Source organism: Oncorhynchus mykiss, chromosome 21 (assembly GCF_013265735.2).
Source record: "Oncorhynchus mykiss isolate Arlee chromosome 21, USDA_OmykA_1.1, whole genome shotgun sequence".
Taxonomy (NCBI): Eukaryota; Metazoa; Chordata; class Actinopteri; order Salmoniformes; family Salmonidae; genus Oncorhynchus; species Oncorhynchus mykiss.
In genome coordinates, this window is record NC_048585.1 from 38969251 (window position 1) to 38994439 (window position 25189).

General features: G+C 43.1%; 1 protein-coding gene across 1 annotated transcript; it reads left to right on the forward strand.

Moving 5' to 3' along the window:
* Window positions 1-132: 132 nt before the first annotated feature.
* On the forward strand, window positions 133-16983 carry alox12 (arachidonate 12-lipoxygenase). The gene is made up of 14 exons (XM_021577673.2): window positions 133-545; window positions 3194-3349; window positions 3464-3665; window positions 6275-6356; window positions 6503-6625; window positions 8684-8790; window positions 10749-10921; window positions 14391-14534; window positions 14696-14899; window positions 14982-15068; window positions 15257-15426; window positions 15859-16081; window positions 16187-16357; window positions 16591-16983. The coding sequence occupies exons 2-14, from the start codon at window positions 3203-3205 to the stop codon at window positions 16768-16770; spliced, it is 2013 nt and encodes a 670-aa protein (XP_021433348.2). The 5' UTR covers window positions 133-545; window positions 3194-3202; the 3' UTR covers window positions 16771-16983.
* The last annotated feature ends 8206 nt before the right edge of the window (window positions 16984-25189 follow it).

Genomic DNA, 25189 nt, shown 5'->3' on the forward strand with positions numbered 1-25189 from the left:
GTGGTCTTTTGTATGCCTTATCTCTCTGTATGTGCTCATAGAGGTTGGTGTACTTCTCATTTCCTTGTGCTAGAGAGAGAAAGAGAGAGAGGGAAGGGGAGAGGTGCCAGGGGGAGGAGGGCATGTAGACATAAAGTGATAGAGGGAGGGGGAGAGAGAGAAGCCAAGTCATTAGCTTGGAAACGTGGACAGGTAGTGAGAGGGTGTGAATGAAAGAGGATTTTTTTTAAAGTGTATTTTGAAGTGTAGCAGACTGCTGGTGGATGACTGAACCGGTTGACAGTGGAGTGGACTGACTAACTTTCTGAGTGAGATTTCAGAGAGAGGGAAGAGAGGAGAGGGGGAAGAGGAGAGAGAGAGAGAGGGTTGCTCTGGAGTGAAGAAAATTTGCACTCTACACAAAGAAAGAGAGAGAGTGAGGGAAGAGGAAATGGGGACGGGGGAAGAGTTAGGTACACGGAAATAAACAGGAGAGAGAAAGAGGTGTAGAGAAAAGTGTCCGGAGCCTAACAGTGAATGTTCTATCTTTCCCTAACAGCAGTGAGGTAAGTTCTTCCTTTTGCTGTTATACTGTCTGATGAACAAACTGTACACACATTCTGAATGGATATGAATTAATGCATTTAGTCTGCAATAGATTACATACCTAAGGGAATGCTATAGGAATGCAAGGTAGAAAAGTACTGAAATGTAAAGTAGAAAAGTACTTAAATACAAGGTAGAAAAGTACTGAAATGCAAAGTAGAAAAGTACTTGTTTCCAACAAGTTAGTTTGTCAAATTTCTGCCCTGCTGGAGCTCTTCCGGTCAACGTTAAGCACTGTTATTGCGAAGTTGGAAACGTCTAGGAGCAAAAACGGCTCAGCCGTGAAGTGGTAGGCCACACAAGCTCCCGTTCTGTGACCGCCGACGGCTGAAACGCGTAGAGCATAAAAGTCGTCTGTCCTTGGTTGTGAACACTCACTACCGAGTTCCAAACTGCCTCTGGAAGCAACGTCAGCACAAGAACTGTTTTGTCGGGAGCTTCATGAAATGAGTTTCCATGGCCGAGCAGCCGCACACAAGCCTAAGATTACCATGTGCAATGCCAAGGTGTCGACTGAAAAATCTGGGTTTGGCGGATGCCAGGAGAACGCTCCCTGCCCGAATGCATAGGGTGCCATTTGGAAGGCAGGCAAAGTTAATAAGTGATATTGCCATAGGGAAAGGGCTGGACCGGCTACACGCTGTAAAAAAAAAAAAAAAAACAGATAAAAGCACAAGTGCAAACATTAGCTTTAAGTTTTGAGTCTTGGGTGCGTTTTTCTCAGCTCACAGTCTCTCCATTGTTTTAGAGCGAGGGGTGCCGTACCTATTGGGTGTGTACCGATAACTGTGTGCCTGACTAGGCTATTAATCCATGCAAAGTTTCAAACGTTTATTCGCCACGTACAGGATACAACAGGTAAAACAGTCGAGTTCAATTCTCCCCTTGAGAGCTCTTTCCCAACAATGCAGTGATAATATAGATAATAATGGAAAATATAATATACAATTTTAAAAAACACATGAACTACAATAAGAGTTAAAGTAACATTAGAATGCAAGTATATACAGGTCAGTGCCAGTACCTTATTCAATGTGCAGGGCTACTGGTGCGGTTCAGGTGGGTTTATACATAAAAAGTGACTGCTAGTAGGATATGCATGCAAACCGGGCCAAAAAGCCAAACCTAACACAATATCTGGCAATTCATTTCCAGCAATATTGCCCAGCTGTCTGTGTGGTGCGTGCGTTTGTCTATCTCTCTGTGTGTACCAGTTGATGTGATAACAGTCTTGTGGGTTGACAGAAAAACTTTCCCCAAAAAGTTCTCAATTAGGCCTAAATGTTAACTGCAAAGTAGGCTTACCTGTCAAGTTAATCAATAATTTGTATCTATTTTTTTGTATTGTTATTTGCTAACTTTGCCATGAGATGAGCAGCAGCAGTACAGAACCATTGCTAGACCGGCACATTAGATGACACATTCTTCACTCGCTAGATGTGCAACTAAAGGGCCAGATGGCAAACAAAGGGGAATTACACTCAAAAATCTATTTGTTCGTTTTTTTGCCAGACCTAAAAAAAAAAATGGTATTTTGGTGTGATTTAAGCATGACATGGACTCACAACATCCAAATTCGTTGTTTATCTATGAACAATTGTAATTTCTAGTGCAAATAATAATCTAAAACTAGGAACAATGTCCCAGATCATTTTGTTTGGGGAAAATACTAAACTGATATCATAGTGCTTAACCCTTAGAGTTACGCACAACGCAATGCATGCCTGGATACAGCCCTTAGCCGTGATATATTGACCATATACCACAAACCCCTGAGGTGCCTTATTGCTATTATAAACCGGTTAACAATGTAATTGGAGCATGTTTTGTCATACCCGTGGTATACGGTCTGATATACCACAGCTGTCAGCCAATCAGCATTCAGGGCTTGAACCACCCAGTTTATAATAACCATTATTTTACCAGGTATATTGACAGAAAGCACTACCTTCTCTGGTACACTAAGGACCTGGGGGAAGAGTTGCAGGGGAGAGGAGAAAAGAAGAATGTGAAAAGAAGAATTTGAAAGCTCGAAAACAATATATATAGCAGTTTCATTTAAATAAAAAAAATTAAGTAGCTCTCCTGCTAGAAAAGGTTGGAGACACCTGGTCTATGGTGTCTGGGATGATGGAGGTTATGAATGCCATGACCAGCATTTCAAAGCACTTCATGATTACAGATTTTAGTGCTACAGAGAGGTAGTCTATGTCGCAGGTAGCCTTAGAGCTCCTGAGAGCAGGAATGATGGTGGTCAGCTTGAGACATGTCGGGATTATAGACTGCGATAAGGAGAGATTGAAAATGACCATGAAATTGCCTGCCAGCTGGTCTACCTTTAGGCACAGATATAGGATCAGGTTACCCTCCTCAAGTCTTAACCTGAACCATAAGAGGATAAACATTAAACTGACCTGAGATCAGTGTTTGAGGACACACCAGACTCCTCAGCCCCTATGCATCACACTCAGAAATGTTCTGACATAGAGCCAACAATCTCAGCCTTGTGTGTGTGTATGTGTGTGTGTGTGTGTGTGTGTATGTGTGTGTGTGTGTGTGTGTGTGGTGTGTGTGTGTGTGTGTGTGTGTGTGTGCATGCATGTACCAGTGTTTTTCGATGGAGGAATATAAGGTGACAGTTGCCACAGGCACATCAGAGTATTCCGGCACCAATAACTACATATATGTCACCCTGGTTGGAGAGAATGGACAGAGTGAGAGAACAATCCTGGACAACCCTGGACTGGACTTCTGTAGAGGAGCGGTAAGTAGGGCTGTGTTGTGCGTGTGATCCAAGAGGAGTACAAGGTGTATGTGTGCGTCATTTTTAGGTAGGTTCATATCAAGTGTGTGTGTCTCTCCCTCCCTACCCCCCCAGGTGGATGAGTACAAGGTGTGTAGCCCAGCCCCTCTGGGTCCTCTCCTCCTGGTTCGTCTGGAGAAGCAGCGTTACTGGGTTGAGGATAACTGGTTCTGTCGCTATGTCACCGTGGAGCCACCAGGTGGTGGTATAGCCCTCACCTTCCCCTGCTACCGCTGGCTCATAGGAGACGTCAAGGTGGAGATACGAGAAGGCACAGGTAATTAATTAATTGGTAAAGGAAAGAAGTTGCCCCTCAATATACTGCTCTCAAGTCAGTTTGCGTTTTTTTCCCTTTCGTGTTAAAGGTTAATGTTTTGGGGTGAGAAAGCAGATCCTAGATCTGTGTCCTAGATTTGGTCAAACAAAGGGCACGAGTCACCAGAATAGCTTCAATGCACCTTGGCATAGAAATTCCATCATTTGATGTTTAGTTGTTGGTGGTGCAAAACGCTGTCTCAGGGGCTGCTCCGAAAATTCCCATAAGTGTTCACACTCACACACCTTTCAAAAACCCCTCTGCTCCTTTGACACCCCTCTTTCAAAGTCACTGAGATCTCTTCTTCTAGCCATGGTAGCCAAAATAATGAGCAACTGGGCATTTTTATACATGACTCTAAGCATGATGGGATATTAATTGCTTAATTAACTCTGGAACCACACCTGTGCAAAATGACGCCGGAGGGGAGGGCTGCCGTTTCATCAGCTCTTAACCAACCATGCTATTTTGTTTTGTTATTTCGCGTTGTTCGTAACTTGTTTTGTACACATTGTTGCTGCTACTGTCTCTTATGACCGAAAATACATATTCTGGACATCAGAACTGGGATTACTCACCTCAAATTGAAGAAGAACTCTCGCTCGTCAAACTATTACAGACCACAAAGGGAAGCACAGCCGAGAGCTGCCCAGTGACAGGAGCCTACCAGACGAGCTAAATAAATTCTATGCTCGCTTCGAGGCAGGTAACACTGAAACATGCATGAGAGCATCAGCTGTTCTGGATGACTGTGTGATCACGCTCTCTGCAGCCGATGTGAGTAAGACCTTTAAACAGGTCAACATTCACAAGGCCGCTGGGCCAGACGGATTAACAGGACGTGGACTCTGAGCATGCGCTGACCAACTGGCAAGTGTCTTCACTGACATTTTCAACCTCTCCCTGTCCGAGTCTGTAACACCAACATGTTTCAAGCAGACCACCATAATCCCTGTGCCCAAGAACGCTAAGGTAACCTGCCTAAATGACTACCGACCTGTAGCACTCACATCTGTAGCCATGAAATGCTTTGAAAGGCTGGTCATGGCTCACATCAACACCATTATCCCGGAAACCCTAGACCCACTCCAATTTGCATACCGCACCAACAGATCCACAGATGACGCAATCTCTATTGCACTCTACACTGCCCTTTCCCACCTGGACAAAAGGAACATCCATGTGAGAATTTTGTTCATTGACTACAGCTCAGCGTTCAACACCATAGTGTCCACAAAGCTCATCACTAAGCTAAGGACCCTGGAACAAAACACCTCCCTCTGCAACTGGATCCTGGACTTCCTGACACCCCCAGGTGGTGAGGGTAGGTAACAACACATCCGCCACACTGATCCCCTCAGGGTAATCCCTGTTCACTCATGACTGCACGGCCAGGCACAACTCCAACACCATCATTTTCTGATGACACAACAGTGGTAGGCCTGATCACCGAAAACGACGAGACAACCTATAGGGAGGAGGTCAGAGACCTGACCGTGTGATGCAAGGGCAACAACCTCTCCCTCAACGTGATCAAGACAAAGGAGATGATTGTGGACTACAGGAAAAGGAGGACCGAGCATGCCCTCATTCTCATCGACGGGGCTGCAGTGGAGCAGGTTGAGAGCTTCAAGTTCCTTGGTGTCCACATCACCAACAAACTAGCATGGTCCACCAAGACAGTTGTGAAGAGGGCACGACAAAACCTATTCCCCCTTAGAAGACTGAAAAGATTTGGCATGGGTCCTCAGATCCTCAAAAGGTTTTATAGCTGCACCATCGAGAGCATCCTGACGGGTTGCATCACTTCCTGGTAAGGCAACTGCTCAGCCTCTGACCACAAGGCACTATAGAGGGTAGTGTGAATGGCCCAGTTCATCACTGGGGCCAAGCTTTCTGCCATCCAGGACCTCTATACCAGGTGGTGTCAGTGGAAGGCCCTAAAAATGGTCAAAGACTCCAGCCACTCTAGTCATAGACTGTTCTCCCTGCTACTGCATGGCAAGCGGTACTGGAGCGCCAAGTCTAGGTCAAAGAGGCTTCTAAAACAGCTTCTACCCCCAAGCGATAAGACTCCTGAACAGCTAATCAAATAGCTACCCAGATTATTTGCATTACCCCCCCCCCCCCCCTTCCATGCTGCTGCTAATCTCTTATTTTCTATGCATAGTCACTTTAATAACTCTACCTACATGTACATATTACCTCAGTTACCTCGACACCGGTGCCCCCTGCACAATGACTCTGTATCGGTACCCTCTGTATATAGCCCCGATATTGTTATTTACTGCTGCTATTTAATTATTTGTTATTCTTATCTCTTACATTTTTTGGGGAAATGTTCTTAACTGCATTGTTGGTTAAGGGCTTTGTAAGTAAGCATTTCACTGTAAGGTCCTGTTGTATTTGGCGCATGTGACAAATACAATTTGGATTTGATTTGTGTGGAAGCACCTGCGTTCAATATAATTTGTATCCCTCATTTACTCAAGTGTTCCCTTTACTTTGGCAGTTACCTGTATGTGTGAGTGAGTCATCCCACTCTCTCGCTGTCTCTCTCCCTCCTTTAGCGAAGAGACTCTGTGAAGATACCTCTCCTCAGCTATTGGCTCACAGAAAAGCAGAACTGCAGGAGAGACAAACGATATACAGGTCAGTAAGATTACAGAAATGTTGTTACACACACACACACACCTATTTATGTACACAGTCACAGAAATACGAATGCACACACGCGTCCCAATTCCAATCGCTCCAGAAAGAGAGCCTAGTTCTTACAGTTATGTTTGCTTATCCAGATGGACTGCATGGGCTTCTGGGATTCCCAAGTGTATCGATGCCAAGACCGAAGCAGACCTGCATCAGGACGTACGTTTTGACAGCGAGAAAAGGAGCGACTTTGAGGGTTCCTTACACTATGCGTGAGTTACACACATTTTTCTGTGTGATGTTATTCTTACGCATTGACATTCACACATGCTGGTCAAATTTCCCCTAAATATAATGTAAAATGTCCCTCACTTGCTCAGACATACAGTGCCTTGCAAAAGTATTCGGCCCCCTTGAACTTTGCGACCTTTTGCCACATTTCAGGCTTCAAACATGAATATATAAAACTGTATTTTTTTGTGAAGAATCAACAACAAGTGGGACACAATCATGAAGTGGAACGACATTTATTGGATATTTCAAACTTTAACAAATCAAAAACTGAAAAATTGGGCGTGCAAAATTATTCAGCCCCCTTAAGTTAATACTTTGTAGTGCCACCTTTTGCTGCGATTACAGCTGTAAGTCGCTTGGGGTATGTCTCTATCAGTTTTGCACATCGAGAGACTGACATTTTTTCCCATTCCTCCTTGCAAAACAGCTCGAGCTCAGTGAGGTTGGATGGAGAGCATTTGTGAACAGCAGTTTTCAGTTCTTTCCACAGATTCTCGATTGGATTCAGGTCTGGACTTTGACTTGGCCATTCTAACACCTGGATATGTTTATTTTTGAACCATTCCATTGTAGATTTTGCTTTATGTTTTGGATCATTGTCTTGTTGGAAGACAAATCTCCGTCCCAGTCTCAGGTCTTTTGCAGACTCCATCAGGTTTTCTTCCAGAATGGTCCTGTATTTGGCTCCATCCATCTTCCCATCAATTGTAACCATCTTCCCTGTCCCTGCTGAAGAAAAGCAGGCCCAAACCATGATGCTGCCACCACCATGTTTGACAGTGGGGATGGTGTGTTCAGCTGTGTTGCTTTTACGCCAAACATAACGTTTTGCATTGTTGCCAAAAAGTTACATTTTGGTTTCATCTGACCAGAGCACCTTCTTCCACATGTTTGGTGTGTCTCCCAGGTGGCTTGTGGCAAACTTTAAACAACACTTTTTATGGATATCTTTAAGAAATCTTTCTTCTTGCCACTCTTCCATAAAGGCCAGATTTGTGCAATATACGACTGATTGTTGTCCTATGGACAGAGTCTCCCACCTCAGCTGTAGATCTCTGCAGTTCATCCAGAGTGATCATGGGCCTCTTGGCTGCATCTCTGATCAGTCTTCTCCTTGTATGAGCTGAAAGTTTAGAGGGACGGCCAGGTCTTGGTAGATTTGCAGTGGTCTGATACTCCTTCCATTTCAATATTATTGCTTGCACAGTGCTCCTTGGGATGTTTAAAGCTTGGGAAATCTTTTTGTATCCAAATCCGGCTTTAAACTTCTTCACAACAGTATCTCGGACCTGCCTGGTGTGTTCCTTGTTCTTCATGATGCTCTCTGCGCTTTTGACGGACCTCTGAGACTATCACAGTGCAGGTGCATTTATACGGAGACTTGATTACACACAGGTGGATTGTATTTATCATCATTAGTCATTTAGGTCAACATTGGATCATTCAGAGATCCTCACTGAACTTCTGGAGAGAGTTTGCTGCACTGAAAGTAAAGGGGCTGAATAATTTTGCACGCCCAATTTTTCAGTTTTTGATTTGTTAAAAAAGTTTGAAATATCCAATAAATGTTGTTCCACTTCATGATTGTGTCCCACTTGTTGTTGATTCTTCACAAAAAAATACAGTTTTATATCTTTATGTTTGAAGCCTGAAATGTGGCAAAAGGTTGCAAAGTTCAAGGGGGCCGAATATTTTCGCAAGGCACTGTATGTCTTACCCACATTATGTGTCTCAACTTCCCCCTTTCTTAAAAAAATATGTTCCATTTCTTTCTCCTTACCCCACCTCACCCCCTCGATCTCTTTCTCTACCCCCCTCTCGCACCCATCGCCCCCTCTCTCTCGCACCCATCGCCCCCTCTCTCTCGCACCCATCACCCCCTCTCTCTCACACCCATCACCCCCTCTCTCTCACACCCATCACCCCCTCTCTCTCACACCCATCACCCCCTCGCTCTACTCTCTCTCGCACCCATCGCCCCCTCTCTCTACCCTCTCTCACCCATCTCTCCCTCCCTCCCTTCTTCTCTCTCCAAGTATTCTAGAGCTGTCTCTGAAGAAACTAGCCATCAGGTTTGGAAAGTCATGGGATGATCTGGAGGACTTTAAACGATGCTTCTGGAAACTCAAAAGCCCCATAGCTGGTAGAGTACAGTAAAACAAATATACAATATTTACATTCAGTGCTTTAGCCCTCCCTCCCATCTGCATCAGAGGTGTTATTGGTTGTAGAGTACAGGCCGACACTTTTTTTATTGCCAGTCTCTTCCTGTTCCTAATCACAGACATTTAGGAAGGGAGGCCTCGGAGTAATGCAACAACAGTTTTCACCAAACTTAATCAGTGTTTCATCTAGTGTTTCACATTGCAATATATGTTCATATAAAGTAATTAGGTCAATTTAGAATATTTTAAAGAATTGATTAAATAATTGTTTCATATATGGTCAATTAATTTCCCCACATTACGTATAACACTTCTCTATATTTACTCTCTCAGTCCTATTATTATACAGTATATCATATATTACAGTTTTTGTATTGCTTTGGTGCTTTTTTCACAAGTATTTTGTACCTTTTTACAATTCTTAGTACAAAACTCAAAACACATCATCAAACAGGAAGTGGTTTCAAAACTCTAAGCACATGTTCAAGTGACTTAAGTACAACACACAAAATCATACAGTCACATACAGTCACCAAACTTAGTCAGCGTTTCATCTACCGTTTCGTCGTGGCCTTTCACAATGCAATGCTCACATTTACTTTTGATATGATTCTCTTTTTTCTTCAAATACATTTTACTATTACTTAATCCGACGCCTCTTGATGATCACCTAAACGTTTTGGTAAACCTATAGAACTGGTTCGTCTACTACAGATTTTGAGAACTAATTCAAATGTACAGTATGTCTGTAAAGTAGAAACATAAGTATATATACTCAAATGTACTACTATGATGATTGCTTATGATTTTACTTCATAGCAAGTTTTTAAAAACATTTTTATCTGATATTCGCATGATCAGAGATGTACTGTATGTAACAAATGAAAGTTTATTGGTTGCGTACACAGATTAGCAGATGTTACAGCAGGTGCAGTGAAATGCTTGTGTTTCTAGCTCCTACAGTGCAGTAATACAATACCACTACGCAAATCATCCAAAAAGTCCAAAACAAGAAAGAAATACATCCCCTATAAACTAAACATGTGTCCAGTATTGTATTGTACGTAGTTGCTCGTGTTTCTTGGCCCAAGCAAGTCTCTTCTTATTATTGGTGTCCTTTAGTAGTGGTTTCTTTGCAGCAATTCAACCATGATGGCCTGATTCACACAATCTCCTCTGAACAGTTGATGTTGAGATGTGTCTGTTACTTGAACTCTGTGAAGTATTTATTTGGGCTGCAATTTCTGAGGCTGGTAACTCTAATGAACTTATCTTCTGCAGCAGAGGTAACTCTGGGTCTTCCTTTCCTGTGGCGGTCCTCATGAGAGCCAGTTTCATCATAGCGCTTGATGTTTTTTGCAACTACACTTGAAGAAACTTTTACAGTTCTTGAAATGTTCTGTATTGACTGACCTTCATGTCTTAAAGTAATGATGGACTGTAGTTTCTCTTTGCTTATTTGAGCTGTTCTTGCCATAATATGGACTTGGTCTTTTACCAAATAGAGCTACCTTCTGTATACCACCCCTACCTTGTCACAACACAACTGATTGGCTCAAACGCATTAAGAAGGAAAGATATTACACAAATGAACTTTTAAGAAAACACACCTGTTAATTGAAATGCATTCCTGGTGACTATCTCATGCAGCTGGTAGAGAGAATGCCAAGAGTGTGCAAAGCTGTCATCAAGGCAAAGGGTGGCTATTTGAAGAATTTGATTATTACATGATTCCATATGTGTTATTTCATAGTTTTGATGTCTTCACTATTATTCAACAATGTAGAAAATAGTGAAAATACAGAAAAACCCTTGAATGAGTGTTCTAAAACTTTTGACCGGTAGTGTAGATTATTATATTAAGAAATTATTATTGATACATTCAGACAGTACTTTTTCATTCTGTTCATTTGATTGATTATCCCTATGGTTCCAGAGTACTGTATGGAGCACTGGAAGGAAGATTGGTTCTTTGGGTACCAGTGTCTGAATGGTTCAAACCCCCGCATGATCCAGCGCTGCAAGGAGCTTCCAGGAAACTTCCCCGTGTCTGGGGACATGGTGCAGGGGTCGCTGGCACCCAGGACCACCCTGGACAAGGAGCTCAAGGTGGGGCCCATCTATCTATCTCTTTGACCCCCCCTAGGGTCCATCTACCTGTCCTTCTGTGTATGTACCAAAATAGCACCCTATTCCCAAAAATTGTGCCCTACTTTTCACCAGAGCTCTAATTGCAAAATAGTGTACTTTTGTCCGGAGCCCTATTCCCTACACTCTTAGAAAAAAGGGTTCCAAAAGGGTTCCTTGGCTGTCCCTCTGTGGAAAGGGTTCTACGTGGAACCCAAAAATGTTCTACCTGGAGCAAAAAAGGGTTCTTCTAAGGGTTATTCTATGGGGACACCTAAAGAACCGTTGTAGGTTCTAGAGAACACTTTTTTTCTAATAATGTATATAGTGCATTACTTTTCACCAGAGATATTTTCCCTAGTGCACTACTTTTAAACAGAGCTCTATTCCCTATATAGTGCACTACTTTTAAACAGAGCTCTATTCCCTATATAGTGCACTACTTTTAAACAGAGCTCTATTCCCTATATAGTGCACTACTTTTAAACAGAGCTCTATTCCCTATATAGTGCACTACTTTTAAACAGAGCTCTATTCCCTATATAGTGCACTACTTTTAAACAGAGCTCTATTCCCTATATAGTGCACTACTTTTGACCAGAGCCTTTTCTCTATATGGGTGACTCTACAGAAGTGGTGTAAATTGCTGTCCCACACCAGAATTTTTTTTTTTTAAACAATTATGTCTCCAAACTTAGGACATTTATTTACATCATGATATGTTCTTATTGAATCCAAGGCAATAACAAACATAAGTTAATATAGTACAAAGTAACCGTTTATACACCTGTCCCAAACCCTGATTTCCTAAACTTCATGTTTGAAAATAATATTACACTTTCATTTCAATAGAACATCTTGAGTTGTTCTATTATTACATTCAGTATACTGATCTAATTATTTGTTTGGGTTATTTTTAAACACCTTTTGATGTCACTCCCGAAACACACACTTTAAAAGACTGTAGAATGAAGGTGCCTTAGGCTACAACCCTACAAATACCACCAGGTGATGGGATTGCACCCCTGTCCAGGATGGCCACATGGTGGTCTGTCTGCAAACATTTTGGAGAAATTTTGTGAGCAAGTTGGTAAATATTTATGTATTTTGAAGTGTCACTACGAACATCTAATACAGTTGAAGTAGGAAGTTTACATACACTTAGGTTGGAGTCATTAAAACTCGTTTTTCAACCACTCCACACATTTCTTGTTAACAATCTATAGTTTTGGCGATATAGTTTTGTCGGTTAGGACATCTACTTTGTGCAATTTTCCCAACAATTGTTTACAGACAGATTATTTCACTTATAATTCACTGAATCACAATTCCAGTGGGTCAGAAGTTTACATAAACTAAGTAGACTGGGCCTTTAAACAGCTTGGAAAATTCCAGAAAATGATGTCATGGCTTTAGAAGCTTCTGACATCATTTGAGTCAATTGGAGGTGTACCTGTGGATGTATTTCAAGGTCTACCTTCAAACTCAGTGCCTCTTCGCTTGACATCATCATCAAAAATTGTAGACCTCCACAAGTCTGGTTTATCCTTGGGAGCAATTTCCAAACACCTGAAGGTACCACGTTCATCTGTACAAACAATAGCACGCAAGTATAAACACCATGAGACCACGCAGCCATCATACCGCTCAGGAAGGAGGTGCGTTCTGTCTCCTAGAGATGAACGTACTTTGGTGCGAAAAGTACAAATCAATCCCAGAACAACAGCAAAGGACCTTGTGAAGATGCTGGAGGAAACCGGTACAAAAGTATCTATATCCACAGTAAAACGAGTCCTATATTGACATAACCTGAAAGGCTGCTGCTCCAAAACTGCCATAAAAAAAGCCAGACTACGGTTTGCAACTGCACATGGGGACAAAGATCGTACTTTTTGGAGAAATGTCCTCTGGTCTGATGAAACAAAAATATAACTTTTTGGCCATAATGACCATCGTCGTTATGTTTGGAGGAAAAAGGGGGAGGCTTGCAAGCCGAAGAACACCATCCCAACCATGAAGCACGGGGGTGGCAACATCATGTAGTGGGGGTGCTTTGCTGCAGGAGGGACTGGTGCACTTCACAAATGTGTCTGTTCCTTGAACTCTGTGAAGCATATATTTGGGCTGCAATTTTTCTTTTTTTTTTTTCTTTTTTTTTACATTTTTATTTTTTACCCCTTTTTCTCCCCAATTTCGTGGTATCCAATTGTTGTAGTAGCTACTATCTTGTCTCATCGCTACAACTCCCGTACGGGCTCGGGAGAGACGAAGGTTGAAAGTCGTGCGTCCTCCGATACACAACCCAACCAAGCCGCACTGCTTCTTAACACAGCGCGCATCCAACCCGGAAGCCAGCCGCACCAATGCGCCGGAGGAAACACCGTGCACCTGGCCACCTTGGTTAGCGCACACTGCGCCCAGCCCGCCACAGGAGTCGCTGGTGCGCGATGAGACAAGGACACCCCTACCGACCAAGCCCTCCCTAACCCGGGCGACGCTAGGCCAATTGTGCGTCGCCCCACGGACCTCCCGGTCGCGGCCGGTTACGACAGAGCCTGGGCGCGGACCCAGACTCTGATGGCACAGCTGGCGCTGCAGTACAGCGCCCTTAACCACTGCGCCACCCGGGAGGCTGGGCTGCAATTTCTGAGGCTTTTAACTCTAATTAACTTATCTTCTGCAGCAGAGGTAACTCTGGGTCTTCCATTCCTGTGGCGGTCCTCATGAGAGCCAATTTCATCAGCGCTTGATGGTTTTTGCGATTGCACTTGAAGAAACATTCAAGTTCCTGAAATGTTGCGGATTGACTGACCTTCATGTCTTAAAGTAATGATGGACTGTCGTTTCTCTTTGCTTATTTGAGCTGTTCTTGCCATAATATGGAATTGGTCTTTTACCAAATAGGGCTATTGTCTGTACACCACCCCTACCTTGTCACAACACAACTGATTGGCTCATACGCATTAAGGAAATACATTCCGGTGCACCTTTTAAGAAGGCACACCTGTTAATTGAAATGCATTCCAGGTGACTACCTCATAAAGCTGGTTGAGAGAATGCCAAGAATCTGCAAAGCTGTCATCAAGGCATAGGGTGGCTACTTTGAAAAATCTAAAATAGATTTAGATTTGTTTAACACTTCTTTAGTTACTACATGATTCCATGTGTAATTTCATAGTTTTGATTTCTTCACCATTATTCTACAATGTAGAAAATAGTCAAAATAAACAAAAACCCTTGAATGAGTAGGTGTGTCCAAACTTTTGACTGGTACTGTATATATATATATATACATTTACAAAAAAATATATATGGGATTTGGAAATGATGCAGTTGATTACATTGACAGAACTGCAATATTAAAGCTGATCTACCCCCTAAAAAAGAGACTATCTTATCCCTAGCCTCAGCTGCCTCTACAGATTTTCCGCTCTCCTCCCTTCATCTCTAGGCTGGTAACATCTACTTGATTGACTATGCCATTATGGATGGTGTTCCCACCAATGTAATCAGGGGGAAACCACAGTACATCGCTGCACCTCTGTGTCTACTATATGAGCACCCTGACCAGGGACTCATACCCATTGCCATACAGGTAGGACTGAACACACACACACACACACACACACACACACACACACACACACACACACACACACACACACACACACACACACACACACACACACACACACACACACACACACACACACACACACACACACACACACTTTATTAATCCCTTCTCTTCTCCAGCTAGGACAGACTCCTGGCTTGGACACCCCCATCTTCCTGCCTAATGACCCCCCCCTGGCCTGGCTATTGGCTAAGATTTGGGTCCGTCACTCAGAGTTCCAGGTGTTCCAGTTGCTGTCACACCTGTTGAGAACGCACCTGTTGGTAGAAGTGTTCTGTGTGGCTACGTTACGTCAACTTCCCGCTGTACACCCTGTATACAAGGTAGGAGCGTGTGTGCGTGTATGTGCGCGAGCGCGAACGTGTGTGCGTGTGTTGCTGTCTCATCCCCCTCTCTTGTCTTTAGCTCCTGGCCCCCCACCTGCGCTACACTCTGGAGATCAACTGCAGGGGACGGACTCAGCTCGTCTCCGCTGACGGCATCTTCAAAAGGGTCAGCTCACTATTCTCTTCTTTGACGATTCATTTTCCCCATTTCACCATATTTTGTAACTCCCCCCCGAACGTGCGAAATGTCATATAGGGACACAGATAGGACAGCTTTGAAAGTGGTGGACCAGTGGTTCGATTTCCCACCATTGCGGTCTAAGCTGACAGCATCCTCCTGCTCTCTTCCTCCAGGTGGTGTCTACAGGAGGGGAGGGCCTGCTCGTCCTGTCCCAGAGAGAGTACAAGGTCCTGACCTACCGCTCTCTCCAGCCCTGCTGGGACTTCCAACAGCGCGGAGCCACCACGCTCAAAGACTACTTCTACAGGGAGCACAGCCTCATGCTGTGGGACGCCATACACAGGTTTTTACTTATTTTACCCCTCTGCGGCTGTCGTCGAAATGGCATCTTATTCCCTATAGGCCCTGGTCAACAGCAGTGCACTAAATGGGGGAATAGGGTGCAGAGCCACTAAGCTCAGAGACTACTTCTACATGGAACACAGTCTGATGCCGTGGGACGCCATACACAGGTGCAATACCCGTGTGACCACTTCTTTATGACCACAGACACATTGTTTATTAGGTTGTAAGCGGAAAGCAAGGAGGGGACATGCTCTTAGGCCTGAAATATGGACACGCTGAAATTCATATTGGGGAAAATAAGACGTTCTCATCGTTGTGCAGTATTAACTCCTTTAATTAGCCTTCTCTTACTCTCCATCTTTATTTCTACCTCACTGTTTGTTTACACCCCCCCCCCTCCCTCCCTCCCTCTCTCTCCGCCCCTCCATAGTTTTGTCTCAGGGATGATATCTGTGTACTACCAATGTGACAGTGATGTGGTGGAGGACCCTGAGCTACAGACCTGGATAAAGGACATCGCTGAGGAGGGCTTTGTCGATGTCCCCACGTTTGGCTTGTCCAACGAACTCAAAAACAAAGCAGAGCTGGTTACCTTGCTGAGTGTAGCCATCTTCACGAGCACAGCACAGCACGCAGCCACCAACAATGGACAGGTACTTCACAAACACACACACACACACACACACACCAGGCACGCGAACAAGCAAGCACACATGCGCGCACATTTCTATGAACTCACTCCGCTCTCTTTAACATAGTTTGACTGGTGTGCTTGGGTACCCAACACCCCGTGCACCATGCGTCACCCCACGCCAACCGACAAGGATGCTGTTACCATGGAGATGATAATGGACAGCCTGCCTGATGTCAGCCAAACATGTTTGGAGATGGCGATCACATGGCACCTGGGGCGGCCACAACCTGATGCAGTAAGTTAAAGGGTTACGCTGACGCTAGCCGAGCCCATAGAATTCCAGTCAAACTTGTGAGTAGTTACGCATATTATTTTAAGTGGGGGTGGTACCACCTCAACATACATTTTTGGTTCCATTTCAAAACGCTTTCTCCCGTTTGCTCCAACTGAATGAAACCCTTGTCTAACACCTCCTTTCGTTCTTTCTCTCCCGCTCTGTCTCTCCCGCTATCCCCCTCTCTGCTCCAGGTCCCATTGGGTCAGTATCCAGAGCAGTACTTCACTGAGCCACAGGCCCAGGAGGTGATTGACAGGTTCAGAAAGGAACTGAAGGATATAGAGGAACACATCCTGAGCCAGAACCAGGGACTGGAGCTACCTTACCTCTTCCTCCTGCCCAGTCGCATCGAGAACAGCATTACTATATAGATTAGACCCGAATGTCTTATCACCATTACTTTTTTACTAACTGAGGAGCAGGGCCGGACAATCGCATTTGGGGCCCCGGGGCCCTGCTGAGGAGCATCCCACTGGGCACAGACATCAGTTCAACTTCTAGTTTTGATATACAGTTCCAGTCAAAAGTTTGGACACACATACTCATTCAAGGGCTTTTCTTTACTTTGACTATTTTCTACATTGTAGAATAATAGTAAATACATAAAAACTATGAAATAACACATATGGATTCATGTAGTAACCAACAAAGTGTTAAACAAATACTTCAAAGTAGCAACCCTTTGCCTTGATGACAGCTTTGCACACTCTTGGCATTCTCTCAACCAGCTTCATAAGGTAGTCACCTGGGATGCATTTCAATTAACAGGTGTACCTTCTTAAAAGTTAATCTGTGGAATTTCTATCTTTCTTAATGTGTTTGAGACAATCAGTTGTGTTGTGACAAGGTATGGGTGGTATACAGAAGGTAGCTCTATTTGGTAAAAGACCAATTCCATATCATGGCAAGAACAGCTTAAATAAGCAAAGAGAAACGGCATAAAGGTTTGTACAGTCGCAAAAACCATCAAGCGTTATGATGAAACTGGCTCTCATGAAGACCGCCACAGGAAAGGAAGACCCACAGTTACACAGTTACCTCTGCTGCAGAGGATAAGTTCATTAGAGTTACCAGCCTCAGAAATTGCAGCCCAAATAAATGCTTCAGAGTTCAAGTAACAGATGCATCTCAATAGCAACTGTTCAGAGAAGACTGCGTGAATCAGGCCTTCATGGTCGATTTTACTACCAAAATAAAACAGCACTATAGGACACCAATGAGAATTAGAGACTTGCATGGGCCAAGAAACACAAGCAATGGACATTAGACCAGTGGAAATCTGTCCTTTGGTCTGATGAGTCCAAATTTGAGATTTTTGGTTCCAACCGCCATGTCTTTGTGAGATGCAGAGTAGGTGAATGGATGATCTCCGCATGTGTGGTTCCCACCATGAAGCATGGAGGAGTGATGGTGTGGGGGTGCTTTACTGGTGACACTGTCTGTGATTTATTTAGAATTCAAGGCACATTTAACCAGCATGGCTACCACAGCATACTGCAGCTATACACCATCCCATCTGGTTTGTGCTTAGTGGAACTATAATTTGTTTATCAGGACAATGATCTATAACACACCTCCAGGCTTTGTATGGGCTATTTGACCAAGAATGAGATTGATGGAGTGGTGCATCAGATAACCGGGCCTCCACAAACACCCGACCTCAACCCAATTACGATGGTTTAGGATGAGTTGGAGTGAAGAAAAAGCAGCCAACAAGTGCTCAGCATATGTGGGAACTCCTTCAAGACTGTTGGAAAAGCATTCCTCATGAAACTGGTTGAGAGAATGTCAAGAGTGTGTAAAGCTATCATCAAGGCAAAGGGTGGCTAATTTGAAGAATCTCATATAAAACATATTGATTTATTTAACTTTTTTTTGGTTACTACAAGATTTCATGTGTTATTTCATAGTGTTGATGTCTTCACTATTATTCTACAATGTAGAAAATAGTAAATAAAATAAAGAAAAACCCTTGAATGAATAAGTGTGTGCAAACTTTTGACTGGTTCTGTACATTGGTTGAGTTCTCAACTAACGTGAATTCAACGTGAAATCAACAACAAAAATTCACCATGTCATTGGAGTTAGGTTAAACGTTGGGTGAAAAAAAGACTAAATGCCGTTACATTGATCGCTTTTTGCAAATCCAATTCATTTTCCACGTCATCACATTGATTTTTGGGGTTGAAATTATGTGGAAACTACATTGATTCAATGTTTTTGCCCAGTGGATAGGCCATCAATTATAGTTCTCCAGCAAACACTGCCTTAACCTTTATCTCAACCTAAATCCAGATTGTGCACCAGGACTAAGGGAGCAGTTGAAATCGGTGAGGGGGATACATTTTGGGGGGATTCTTGCATTGGAATTATATTGAATTCTGCTTATATATAATTATTCTATACCACAATAAACAAAGTTCAAATGCAGATGCTCTGAGATCTTTGAGTGCTTTTGAAATAGCCAATCTCTGCTGTGCTGTATCAGCACAATGGACAGCGCCCTACAACTAGGCCATTTTGGTCATGAATATAAGCTACAAGATAGATAGGCTGTTTGTAATATGTGAATTGCCTTATATGAATGCAGCCTTACACACAGCTGTCTTACCAAAATCATGCAAACTAGTTTTTCATGCATGCAAACAAAAATACTGAATACCAGTTTGGCTTAGAATACCGACATAACTGTGAATTTGAAAGAATGGAACAGAACAAAACAGCGGTACCGGTAGGTAAACAAAATATCAGATCGATAAAGGCATGAAACAATCCAGATTTAGGCGAGTTACATTAACAGTGAACAAAATCAGAATGGATATCCAAATAACCAAAACATAGCCTACTACAGTGAGATCCAGCCAGCTGTCTTGCCAAATAAATAGGCCCGCTTTAAACATGGAACAGCATGCCGCTCGCTCATGAGTTCAGCAACACGTTGTGATATGGCACAATACACTTCTGTGAATAAAACCCGACCCACGTAATTAATTAAACAATGCCAGCCTAACACGGAACCCAAACTGGCTGTGCGCAAAACTCTGAACCAATGACAATGTGGGGACAGGTCAAAAATAATTTAACATGTATGGCAATTTAGCTAGTTAGCTTGCACTTGCTAGCTAATTTGTCCTATTTAGCTAGCTTGCTGTTACTAGCTAATTTGTCCTGAGATAAACATTGAGTTGTTATTTTACCTGAAATGCACAAGGTCCTCCACACATAAAAACGGCCAACCGAATCGTTTCTAGTCATCTCTCCTCCTTCCAGGCTTTTTCATCTTTGATCCATCTACACTTTCATAGTATTATCACGACAACCGGCAAAACAGTTTGTCTTTCAATTACCCTGTGGGTATAACCACGTGGGTACCTCCTTCTATAAACCAATGAGGAGATGGGAGAGGCAGGACTTGCAGCACGATCTACGTCAGAAATAGAAAGGAGTTCTATTTTAGCCCTTGGCATCGCAGACGCTTGTTGGCCGTGAGCAGTGTGGGTGCAATAATTGAATAACATGGATTTCTAAATGTATTTTGCGACGCTTGCGCACGCGACGTGTCCGGTCTGGTCAGCATGTAACATAAACACGTTTCCAATACCTACAGTTCTACATACATCAACGAAAACCAATAGGAAACCAAGAAAACCATAATAGAATGTAGCATATTTATTTCTATGATGACACATACTGGTAGGTAGCTATACCCAGGGGCGTCATTTTGGGTTCTTGCATTGCTAATTTCACGCTATACCACAAACTCAAACGTTTAAAACATGTTTTTGACCAAGCAGTGACAGGTTCAATGCCACGAAATCTCGCAGCGCTCTATCAGCACCATGGACAGCGCCCTACACACTAAAGCAAGATTAAGATATTTTTTTTATAACTCGATTGTTTCAATCTTACCTTTTCAAAAGAGTTGCAGCTTCCTTGATGCTCTGTGGAACTTCCTGAGTAATCGATCATTCCATTCTCCCCGAAATCTTCTTGTATGATCCCCTCAAATGCCAGTTGGGTGAGTTGAGCTTTCCTCGGATGTAGCATGCTTCTTCTGAGGTTACTGAACACGTTTGTCAAAAGTGGAAAATTAGTTGGACGCCCCAAAAGTCAGTCCATGTTTCAGTGCAGCAAGCACAGTCGGCATAGCGGAGAGAGGCCCAGAGAATCATTGCAGGATATCAAGTGGGGTCCATTTGTTCTCATTGGAGCCAGAGCAGGCGATTTCATTCTTCAAAAACTGGCAAGCGGCACTAAACTCAGCTTCCACCAAATCAGTTTTGCTTAGATCCAGCATTGGTTTAATCTTTTTCACATCTAAAAAGTCATGGCTCTCTGGGTCAAGGGCACACAGAGCCTCCGCCAGTTGGCTGTTGCACTCGCTGAATCGTTCTGACATTTCACCAATGACAGCATCCAACTACAACGTGCTGAAGAAAATTGTTTACACTCAGTCTCTTCTCATCTGTCCTACTGTACTGGTCACTACCTATTGCTGGAGATTTGTACTTACATAACGTCTTCGTTTGCTTGAACCTGGTGCGTGCCACTGACACTGCGCCCAAATGGCTTCGAACTCGCTGTCGCACCTCAACTTCTCGACGCACTGCAGACCACTTTGACTCCGGTGTAAAGACGGTCCGTTGCTTTTGCGACGCTTGCGCAACTACGGGGAAGAACAGGAGGGTTTGGCTTAGACTTTTGACAACATGTAGGTTTACATTAGCTATATTTCCTCTGCAATGTTTATTTAAAAAATAAATGTACACATTATCACAACGAGCACTTGTTGTCTCTCAACTACATCCTTACAGTTGTTGGTTAGCTAGCAAGCGAATTCTAACCATATTAGCATCATTGACATGAAATTAGTCAAAACACCTACAAGCAAGACGTGGTATCAAAACATGAAACGAGCCCATTACGATTCCCCACATGGCAGTTTCTTGGCATTCTTGCTAGCAATCTGGACAAGACATCCAGAATCACATCGTTTCCGTGATGTTGTCAGCTAACGCATCTATTTGTTTGGAGGCTAGAGAAGACAAAGGGTTCTGTGCAACCCTGTAGCCTCGCGTCTTAGTCCTGTGTTGTAGGAACCGTTGAGTTTTTCCCCGCTTTTTATGGAAATCCAAAGGAGTCATACCTAACCGCCCAATGGATTTCCATAGCTCCCCTTCACACGTCGCGCTCCGTCCAATGTGCGGACACAGCACAGCGGAGATATTTTTTTTACACCACCTGACACTCAATCATTTTATATAGTAACATAAAATTAAACGGGGAGTGCTGAAGTTTGTACTGAGAGGGCTAAACTCCCTAGCGGAGCCGGGCCGTAATAATATATCAACGAGAGATTACATGACTCTAACCTTTAGGCCTATCAGAGTATTGGGTGCATGCCAATAGTCTGCAGTGGCTTCCTCTCCCTTGACCTCAACGTGTTGGGTTCACCCCAATAGTAGTCTTGAGTGGTGTCTTCTCATTTGACCTCAATGTGGTGTGCACCCCAATAGTTAGAATAGAAATCATCAGAGATTGGTCAATACAAGGGAATATACTGCGATTCGGGTCCTGTACTATTTATAATAATGTAATAAGATGTGTTCTGTAACTAGGACTTCATACTTTGTCCTATAGATTTATATAATATGGTTGTAGCCTACTGTAAACGTTGTAATTTTACTGAAACTATTTCATACAGTGATGCACATGATCCGAGTAGGCTACTACTGCCTACATCACATCTTTGCAGTAAAGAAACTCATCAAATCAACTTCTTTACAATCACATTTTATAACATGAGAAAAAAGTATCATGGCCGACCAACAGTTGGTCCACGGAAAGGCAGAGCGAAAGAACACTGTCCAAAAAGGCACACTAGATTCGGAGAGAAGTCAAATGGGTTTCAAAGAGAAACATATTTTCACGATTTCAGTTATAACATCACAATCAATAAATCAAACACGTTTTTGGCCTCGTTCAGTTTTTACGCGATAAAGTAGAATACTTTTGAAAAATAATGTTAAAAGATGGCTATAATGGATATTCCTAAAACATAATTTGAAATACTGTTGCTGCTTCCTGTTGTCATCAACTTTTTACTTATAGCTCAGTGTCAAAACACCAGTTCAAATGTCTAAGTTCATAATCAATATGCTGAAGATTGGTTGAAATATTTAAGACCAAACATAAAGTACTCCCTACACAAAGGCCTACATGTCGGGGGTGGCAGGTAGCCTAGCGGTTAGAGCGTTGGACTAGTAACCGAAAGGTTGCAAGATCAAATCCCAAATCTGTTGTTATACCCCTAAACAAGGCAGTTAACCTACTGTTCCTAGGCCATCATTGAAAATAAGAATTTGTTCTTCACTGACTTGCCTAGTTAAAAAAAAGTCACACATGCTCAGATCATTTTTGTATTTTGATAAATAAGTACCTTATAAAATGCACACACCATTTACCAAGCGGCCACTCTAAATGAACATTGTTCAGTGCCTGTGTTCAGTTCCTTCCAAATGTAATGGTATTGTGAGCTTCCATAGTTTCCCGGTCGATGTAGAGCTCAGAAAAAGGTTGTTGGTGGCAGTATGTCGTGCCAACTTGGAGCTGTCACTTTTGTGTCATCGTTGTATGCTGGATCTGTGAGTGACAAGGAGATCGTCAAGCAGTCTAATTATTTCCTTACTCAACCCTGACAGGGCCATTATGGTGGATAAGGGCTTTCTCGTAGATGATATTGTTCCGTGCAAGGTCTACCGGCCAGCCTTTCTGTCAAGACACTCACAGATGCCAGCGCATGAGGTTGGGGAGACCCAATCCATTGCCAGGATGAGAGTGCATGTTGACAGAATGATTCGCAGAGTAAAGGAGCACAAGTTGTTTGAGAGTCATCCCCCTGACCATCTCAGGAACCATCAACCAATTATTTGCAGTGGCGTGCCTGTTAGTCAACTATCAAAACGGACCTTTGGTCAGAGCATGGGCCAAGCCAATGTAAATGTGTTTATTTGCTAGCAGCAAAATAATTTGTTAATCTACGACATGTATCAATCATTTGTGTTGTGGCGAATATCAGTTTGTGTAGAGCTTGTATTGGCTTTAATTAGGCAATGAGTTTAGGGGAAAGAAATCAAGTAAACACAGAATAGCCACAATGCAAAATTGAATACAATGTTAGAGATGTGTAATTGATTAACTGAACTGTTTAAACAAATCTATTCTACTGTAGTTTTCTTCACAAGAACATCAATACTTATTTTTCATGAAGCCACTAAACGTTGCACCCGTGCAGGGGATCCATTCAGGTGCGAGATAGACACTGATGCAAGTAGTGGTAAAAATACAAGTGGTCAACGTTCTCTCTTATAGTTTTTGAAACCTGTAGATCTTTATATATCCTTTCAACTAGCATGTCCTCCTGTGCACAGACAAAGTCACACCAGCTACAATCTGTGAGAAGGATTTGACCTTACACCTGCCAGTAGAAAGCATGAGATCTCTTCAACTTCAGCTCTCCATTCTGCATCGTCAGGTAAGGACATCATCTCTCCATTTTGTATCTTCAGGTAAGGACATCAGCTCTTCATTCTGTATCTTCAGGTAAGGGCAGTCAACATAACTTGGTACATTTTGGCACTTGACCTCAGAGTCCAAAGTGTGGTCTCACACTGGAATCAAATATGATGCCATCTGGAGAGGATCCTAACCACAGGGCATCTGGGTGCACTACGAAGCCACACGGAAAGAAGTTAACATTCTCCAGTGTGCAGTAGTCCTGTACAGCCACTGGCTCCATGGCTAGCCCCCTCTTCATCTCCATGGTCTGCATACCAGATCCCTTGAACAGCTAGGCGGTCAGCTGAGATCTCTCCCTGGATATGGCAAACCTCTCGGAAACGAGAGGATGTTATTCTCATTTTCCTGAGCTGATGCCATTCAGAGCTGCTGCTCTGCTCCCTTGTAGCAACCTCGACTTTGTGTAACATCTCGTAGGTTGTCTCTAATGCCTTGACGTGGAACTTCTCCTGATGGCTAAGGACGTAAGCACACTGTGAAGACTGAAGCCTGTGGAAGTAATGGAAGTATTGGTGGAGAAGGGGCATCGGCAATCTTCACAATTTCACGGGTCTTTGGCTGTGGAAGTTGATAGGACAGCACACTGCCAGCTTGCACTGGCCCAAAGGCGGACTCAACGAGGGCACGTCAGCTGACATTTCCATTGTTGTCACAAGAGGGGCAGTAAGTGGAGAAAAGTTGGCATACGTTTCTGAGATGCGGAAAAGGCCCATGTCAGGCATGTATCCATTGAGTGCTTTGTAGAGAGAACTTCTGCAAAACATTTTAAAACCTTAACATCAGGTTGGAGAGATTACTATGACAAATACTAATGTAACTTTTACAGAAACAGCACAAGCCCGAAAGTTCAAATCTTTTTTTCACCTTTATTTAACCAGGTAGGCTGGTTGAGAACAAGATCTCATTTGCAACTGCGACATGGCCAAGATAAAGCAAAGAAGTTTGACAAATACACATGGAATAATCAAACATACAATCAATAATGCAGTAAGAAAATCTATATACAGCCTGTGCAAATGAAGTAGGATAAGAGAGGTAAAGGCAATAAATAGGCCATGGTGGCAAAGTAATTACAATATAGCAATTAAACACTGGAATGGTAGGGTGTGCAGAGGATGAATGTACAAGTTGAGATACTGGGGTGCAAAGGAGCAAGATAAATACATAAATACAGTATTGGGATGAGGTAGATTGAATGGGCTATTTACAGAT